The following is an 8059-nucleotide window of genomic DNA, read 5'->3' on the forward strand; positions in this document are numbered from 1 at the left end:
GAGAGGTGGCAGTGCTGATGCAGCCTCCCCTTATCCCTCCCTGTGCTTCCCACCCAGCTCCCCATGGGTCACTTTGGGGCCACTTCCCTTCCCAAACCCGGACAGGAGCTCAGGACTTTGTTCCAGGGGAGCGTGCACCTCCAGGGGAGCCTGCCCCTCTGCTGGGCTGTGGGGGTCCCTCCTGCCCCTCTCTGGGGCTCCCTCCTGCCCTGCGAGGGGCATTCCCAGAGCCAGCCAGAGTGATCCCCGCAGGGCTACTGGCACCAGTGCCCATTAACCCCATCCCTGCCATCCCTGTGCCCAAAACGCCTTTTCCCGAGTAAACCGAGCACACGGCTGTAACAACACCTTTATTATTTTTCCATGTGACTTTTCCCACTATCAATTAAAAAAGAACCCAACAACGAACCACGAAAGCACCACCCGAGCCCCTGGAGCCCCTGCAGGCGCCGGGCGGGGCAGGGGCGGCCCCGCTGGGGCTCCGAGCCCGCGGGAAGCCGTGCCTGGCACGGGGCCAGGAGGGGGGGACGATGTGGCACCGGGTGACAGGCAGGGCACCTGCGACAGCGTCTATGTCTCCTTCTCGTAGGTGCGGGTGGAGACGACGTTGCCCATGGTGAGAGTCTGGGGACAGAGAGGTGAGGGGGGTTAGTGCTGCCCTGCCCGGCTCTGAGCTGAGCTCTGCCCACTGCAAACCATTCCCGAGGTGGGAACTCAGAATAAAACCATTCCCGAGGTGGGAACTCAGAATAAAACCATTCCCGAGGTGGGAACGTCGGAATGAAACCATTTCCTTACCAGAACTAATTTCCCATCCTTCAGCTCCCGGACCAGCGATGTTTCCTTCCCGTCCCACTTCTGCACGTGGACGAGTTTGCCTCCATCCAGTTTGACCAAGGACTGCAGGGAGGGATTGAGAGCCGCGGTTATTTTCCTCTCCGGGGTTTATTCCTCAGAGGGGACCCTGGAGCCCCGCAGGGCTCGGGATCAGCCTGGTGGGGGTGCCCCCCTGGGGCTGCCCACCTGGCACCATCCCCGCCTGGATGCTGCACTAGGTCACAGCCTCGGCTGTCCCCTGTGTCCCCCGGTGTCCCCAGGTGCCACCGGCACGGTCACCGTGCCCTCCGTGCCCCGGGGCCGCCCGGAGCTGGCCCGGCCGGAGAGGCGGGGCAGGGATCGTGGTTTGGAATGGAACCTGCCCTGCCCTGCAGGGCCCGCCGAGGGTTTTGGATCGGCTGCTGCAGCAAACGCGCCCCTGCTCGCCGCGCTGCTGTTTGCACAGCGCCGCTGCTGACTCAGCCCCCAGAGCCCGGCCCGTGCCAAGGTTACGGTGACAGCGGCGCTCAGGGCAGGGCCGTGCCGGGACAGCCGCGGGCACCAGCGCTGGCACCGCCTGCCTGTCCCCATCCCGCCCTGTGCCCCCAGCCCACCCCTGCAGAGCCGGGGCTGCCCCCGGTGCCTCCATGGCTGGGGTCTGTCCCGGTGTGCCCCAGCCCCAGATCCCCACAAGGCTCTGGGTGCTCCCTCAGACCCCAATTCCCCCATAGATGGGTCCCCCCTGGGTACCCGCAGGGTTTGGGTGCCCCACAGCCAGAGGTCAGGCAGGGATGGATGGATGGATGGATGGATGGATGGATGGATGGATGGATGGATGGATGGATGGAATTCACTGGGGAGAAATTCCTCCCTGGAGGGGTGAGGCCCTGGCACAGCTGTGGCTGCCCCTGGAGCCCTGGCAGTGCCCAAGGCCAGGCTGGACATTGGGGCTGGCAGCACCTGGCACCTGGAAGGTGTCCCTGCCATGGCAGGGCTGGCACTGGATGAACTTTAGATCCATTCCAACCCAAACCATTCCATGGGTGCCCCACAACTCCCTGCAGCCCAAGGCTGACCCCTCCTGTCCAGCCCTGTTCTCGGGCAGCCGTCCTGGCCCCCTGACCCGTCACATGCCAGGGACACCCCAAGGGCACAGCGGGGCTGGGCAGGAGCCACGGCGGTCACACGTTCTGTTCTGTTCTGTTCTGCTGCTTGAACAGCGGCCAGGAGCTGGGGCTGGAGGGAGGGAACTCACACCCAGCCCCTTCCCCCAGCCTCGCACCGAGCCCGGCCCTTTGTGCTCCCTGCTCTGGGGCCGGGAAAGGGGTTTGTGGCCAAAGAGCCCCCAGGTTCCTCCAGAGTGCCCCCCGGGCTGGGTGTGGGGCACAGAGCTGCAGCTGGAATCTTGGAAAAATCAGCAGCTGGGCCACTCCTTCGAGGGGAAATGTCCCTGCAGGGTGGGACAGGCCAGCAAAGTCACTGCTGTCTCTCAGGTGATTTTTTCCCTTGCTCTTACAGGGAGGAGCAGCCTGGCTGGGAAGGTTTGAGCTCCCATGGAGGGACAGCCCTGGGATGAGCCCTTGGAGTGGCGCTGACACGATGGGATTGTCCTGGAACTGGGATTGTCCTGGAGCTGGGATTGTCCTGGAACTGGGATTGTCCTGGAGCTGGGATTGTCCTGGAACTGGGATTGTCCTGGAACTGGGATTGTCCCAGAGCTGGGATTGTCCTGGAGCTGGGATTGTCCTGGAACTGGGATTGTCCCGGAGCTGGGATTGTCCTGGAGCTGGGATTGTCCTGGAACTGGGATTGTCCTGGAGCTGGGATTGTCCTGGAGCTGGGATTGTCCTGGAACTGGGATTGTCCCAGAGCTGGGATTGTCCTGGAACTGGGATTGTCCCGGAGCTGGGATTGTCCTGGAACTGGGATTGTCCCGGAACTGGGATTGTCCCGGGGCTGGGATTGTCCCAGAGCTGGGATTGTCCTGGAGCCGGGATTGTCCTGGAGCTCCATCCCTGGAGCAGGCAGGCACAGAGGGCGGTGGGCTCAAAAACAGGGGTGGTGCCCCCCTTTCCCCGGAGCAGGGACACTTCTCACCGCCCCACCGGCCTCCTCTTGAGCAAGCTGGCACTCACCAGCCCGGCTCTTGCTCAACCTTCCCGGCAGCTCCTCCTGCCCCGGGCCAGCCCCGCTGCAGAACGGATTCGGGGGGGCTGCCGGGACGGGACCAGGCTCCAGCAGCAGCCCCGGCGGGCACAGAGGGGCTGCCCTCGCTCAGGGAGCCGGGATGGGGCCCGGGGATGATGGAGCCCCGGGGTGATGGAGCGATCCCCCTGGAGCCCCGGGCTGATGGAGCGATGCCCCGGAGCCCACGGAGTCTTTTGGGGGTGCCGCGGGGCAGGGGGGTCTCGGGGCTCACCTTGACGTGCCTGTCGTCCGCCGTGGTCTCGTCGAACTCCTCGCCGAGCTTGAAGGTGATCTCGGTGTTCTTGAAGGTGCTCTGGGTCTTCACGGTGACCTTGTCGCCGTTCAGCTCGATGATGGTGGTGGGCTTGGTGAAGCCGGCCACCTGCCGCGTGGCGAAGCCCACGCCTGGGGAGCGAGGGGTGAGGAGGGCACGGTGCGGCCGCCCAGCCCCGGCATCGCCCCCGAGCTCCTCTTCCCCGTGCTGGTGCAGGGTGAACCCCAAAACTGCTGCTCGTTCATTGTCCCGGGGGGCTCCGTGCGCCCCCGGGGCCGGAGCAGAGAGGGGGCCAGGGGGGATGGATCCGGGACCACCCTGAGCTGGGTGAGGGGGGCGGGTGTCTGTGTCTGTGCCCCCTTCCCCGCACTGCTCCGGGCTGGGGCGCCCTGGCTTTTGGGGGGTTCGGGGGCTGGGGGGCTCCTGAGCGACCCCCAGCACCCACGGGGGGCATTTCATCCCTCCATCCTCTGCCAAAGGCTGCGCCCAGTGGGTGGGCATGGGAAGGACGCGACCCCCGGGACCCCCTCACCCAGCCCCAGACCCCTTCACCCAGCCTGGAACCCATCACCCACCTGGGACCCCTCACCCAATCTGGGACCTCTCACCCAGGCCGGGACCTCTCACCCAATCTGGGACCCCTCACCCAGCCCGGGACCCCTCACCCAATCTGGGACTCCCTCACCCAATCTGGGACTCCCTCACCCAGCCCGGGACCCCTCACCCAATCTGGGACCCCTCACCCAGCCTGCAGCTCCCTCACCCAGCCCAGCGCCACGTGCACGGAGCCCCAGAGCCCCCCTAAACCACGCAGGGAGGCAGCAGTGACCCCCCCTCCCCTCCTCCTGCAGCCCCCCACCCCAGAGCCCGTGTGGGGCAGGGGGTTCGCCGGGCAAATTGGGGAGGCATAGAAAAAAAAAAAACCAAAAAAAAAAGGAGGTGATGTGACTGCAGCCCGCTCGCAGCCGCGCCCACTCACCCAGCGCCTTCATGTACTCATCGAAATTCTGGGTGTCCACCAGCTTCCAGGTGCCCACGAAGGCGTCCACCATGGCGAGGGGGCTCGGGGGGTCCGGCCGGCTGCGAGCGAGGCACCGCCTGCAGCTGCCGCGGCCCCGCGGCCGCCTTAAATAATGTCCCCATCACATGATTGGAAAGAGCGGAGCGCGCTCCAGAAATACACCCGGCAGCGCTGCCAGCGGCCACCGGCCCTGCCACCACCGCCCCCGGCCCCCGCTGCCACCGCCCCCGGCCCCCGCACCGAGCCCCGGCTCCTGCACCGAGCCCTGCCCCGCACCGAGCCCTGCCCCGCCACCGCCCCCGGCCCCGCACCGAGCCCCCGGCACAGGCCGGGCACAGCCCCAGGGGCCCTCGGGGCGAGAGATGTGCCCGGGCACAGGGGTGTGTGCCCATCTCAGGCCCACGACAGTGTGCGACAATGGGGATGCCCTTTAGGGACACGAGTGGCGGGGAGCAGGGAGCTGAGCTGGGGAAACTGAGGCACGGGGACAGGGAGCTGAGCTGGGGAAACTGAGGCACGGGGACAGGGAGATGAACTGGGGAAACTGAGGCACGGGGACAGGGGAGCTGAGCTGGGGAAACTGAGGCACAGGGACACAGGACCTGAGCTGGGGAAACTGAGGCACGGGGACAGGGGAGCCGAGGTAGGCACAGGGGTGCGTGCCCAGCCCCGGGGCTCCTGTGGGTGCGTGGGGAGGGGCAGGTGCTGCCCCTGGGCGCGGTCAGGGCGTGGGGACAGCGACAGTGGGGACGCCCTTTAAGGACACGAGTGGCAGAGACAGGAAAGATGATCTGGGGAAACTGAGGCACGAGGAGCAGGGAGCACCGGGGTGGGGGGTGTGGGAATGTATGTGGGGACTCCAGGAGAGTGTGGGGACAGGTGTGACACGTCCTCGATTCTGTATGTCTGTGGGGACACACAACCTGCTCCCTGCTCGGTGTGCCTGTGTGTGTGGGCACGTGTGTGAGCCTGTCCTCTCCCTGTGTGCGACCCTGTCCCCTCCCTGTGTGTGACACTGTCCCCTCCATGTGTGTGACATTGTCCCCTCCCTGTGTGTGACCCTGTCCCCTCCCTATGTGTGACATTGTCCCCTCCCTGTGTGTGACCCTGTCCCCTCCCTGTGTGTGACACTGTCCCCTCTCTGTGTGCGACCCTGTCCCCTCCCTCTGTGTGACCCTGTCCCCTCCATGTGTGTGACCCTGTCCCCTCCCTGTGTGTGACCCTGTCCCCTCCATGTGTGTGACCCTGTCCCCTCCCTGTGTGCGACCCTGTCCCCTCCCTGTGTGTGACACTGTCCCCTCCCTGTGTGTGACCCTGTCCCCTCCCTGTGTGTGACACTGTCCCCTCCATGTGTGTGACCCTGTCCCCTCCCTGTGTGCGACCCTGTCCCCTCCCTGTGTGTGACATTGTCCTCTCCATGTGTGTGACCCTGTCCCCTCCCTGTGTGCCTGGGGACACACACCTGTGCCACCAGTGGTGCTTTGGGTGACACAGGGGACACTGGGGACAAGGCACGGGGCTGTGGGACCCCCAGCAGGTGCCCCCATGTCCCCATTGCGTTGGGCTCCAGCGCATCCCCGTCCCCTTCCCAGCGTGGCTGGGGTCACCCCTGACCGTGGCATTCGGTGTTCCCTGCACTCCAGGGGACAGTGCCAGCTCCTGTCCCCATCCCCGTGTCACGGAGGGACACAGCTGGGGGCTCAGGTGTCCCTGAGCCCGGTGGCTGCAGCCCGTGGCTGTCCCCTTGTCCTGGACACTTTGGGGTCAGAGGCAGCAGGGCCGTGAGGGACGGGGACACCTCCCTGTGCCTGGCCCTGTGTGACATCGCAGGCGCCCAAAAATAGCCAGAGCTCGTGTTCAGCGCCCTCCTGCTGACACTGCCACCGAACAGGACCCCTCACCTCGTGCCCTGGGGGCACAGGACTGTCCCCGTGGGATGGGTGTCCCCTGTCCCAGCTGGGACACTGGGCAGGCTCTGCTGGCCAGGGTGACAAGGACAATTTATTGCCCAGGGAGACACAGCCCCCATGGCCTGGGGGGGGACACAGAGGGCAAGGACTGTCCTCTGTCCCCTCACCTGGGTGTCAGTGTCCCAAACCTGCACAGCCCTGTCCCCTTCACACAACGAGACCGTGAGATGGGGGCATGGGCAGGAACGGCTGCCCTGGCACAGGGACACCCCGGCATGGGGACATCTCAACATAGGGACACCCCAATATAGGGACACTCACTGACAGGGACACCCTGGCATGGGGACACCCCAATATAGGGACACTCACTGACAGGGACACCCTGGCATGGGGACACCCCAATATAGGGACATCCTGGCATAGGGACACGGACTGACAGGGATACACAGGCACAGGGACATCCTGGCATAGGGACACCCTGGCACAGGCACACAGACTGACAGGGACACCCCTGCACAGGGACACTCACTGACAGGGACACCCTGACATGGGGACACCCCAGCACAGAGACACTGAGGCACAGGGACACATAGGCATGGGGACACCCACTGACACAGGGACATCCAGGCACAGGGACACCCCGACATGGGAACACTCCAATATAGGGACACCCAGTGACAGGGACACCCAGTGACAGGGACACCCAGTGACAGGGACACCCCTGCACAGGGACATCCACAGGGCTGCCCCTGCACGCCCACCCACAGGAGCACCCATGAACACGGCCTCCCACCCACCTGCAGGATGCACACACACACAGACACACACACACACAGCTGTTATCACACACACACACATACACACACACAAATGCACACACACACGTGCACACACACACACACATGCACGCACACACACAGCTGTTATCACACACACACACATACACACACAAATGCACACACACACGTGCACACACACACACACACAGAGACACACACACACACAGCTGTTATCACACACACACACATACACACACAAATGCACACACATGTGCACACACACACACACATGCATGCAGACACACAGCTGTTATCACACACACACATACACACACAAATGCACACACACACGTGCACACACACACACACACAGCTGTTATCACACACACACACATACACACACAAATGCACACACACACACACACACACGTGTGCATCCCTGCATACACATGGGTGCACACACACACACAGATGTCCCTGCACACACTCATGGATGCACACACACACAGATATCCCTGCACACGCACACATGTGCGCACACACATGGATGCATGTGCACACGGATGCTCACACACATGGGTGCACATGCACATGGATGCACACACACATGGATGTGCACACGTGGATGCACACACAGAGATATCTCTGCATACACACACACACGTGGATGCACACACACACAGATGCATGGAGACATGGATGCGTACACACACTCACAGATATCCTTGCACATGTGCACACACACACATGGATGCACACACACACAGATGCACACACACATGGATGTGTCCCTGCATACACACACACACGTGGGTGCACATAGAGGGATTCACACAGAGGGATGCACACACACAGATGCACACACACACAGAGATATCCCTGCACACGTGCACACTCACACAGATGCACACACACACACACACACACAGATATCCCTGCACACATGCACACTCACACAGATGCATGCACACACACAGATATCCCTGCACATGTGCACACTCACACAGATGCACGCACACACACACAGAGATATCCCTGCACACGTGCACACTCACACAGATGCACACACACA

General features: G+C 63.5%; 1 protein-coding gene across 1 annotated transcript; it reads right to left on the reverse strand.

The window, feature by feature from the left end:
- Positions 1-336: 336 nt before the first annotated feature.
- FABP3 (fatty acid binding protein 3) lies at positions 337-4489 on the reverse strand. The gene is made up of 4 exons (XM_058040191.1): positions 4257-4489; positions 3236-3408; positions 799-900; positions 337-624 (listed from the first exon to the last, which is right to left on the reverse strand). Exons 1-4 carry the CDS (start codon positions 4327-4329, stop codon positions 571-573), a joined length of 402 nt encoding a protein of 133 aa, XP_057896174.1. The 5' UTR covers positions 4330-4489; the 3' UTR covers positions 337-570.
- Between the last annotated feature and the right edge of the window lie 3570 nt (positions 4490-8059).

The sequence above is a fragment of the Melospiza georgiana genome, chromosome 24 (assembly GCF_028018845.1).
Source record: "Melospiza georgiana isolate bMelGeo1 chromosome 24, bMelGeo1.pri, whole genome shotgun sequence".
NCBI lineage: Eukaryota > Metazoa > Chordata > Aves > Passeriformes > Passerellidae > Melospiza > Melospiza georgiana.

Bases quoted from the DNA above. Each gene is read 5' to 3' on its own strand.
- FABP3 (XM_058040191.1), bottom strand. From the start codon at position 4,329: ATGGTGGACGCCTTCGTGGGCACCTGGAAGCTGGTGGACACCCAGAAT. The intron at 3,409-4,256 runs GTGAGTGGGCGC...CTCGCTCCCCAG, and splicing joins TGAGTACATGAAGGCGCTGG to GCGTGGGCTTCGCCACGCGG. The intron at 625-798 runs GTAAGGAAATGG...CTCTGTCCCCAG, and splicing joins AGGATGGGAAATTAGTTCTG to ACTCTCACCATGGGCAACGT.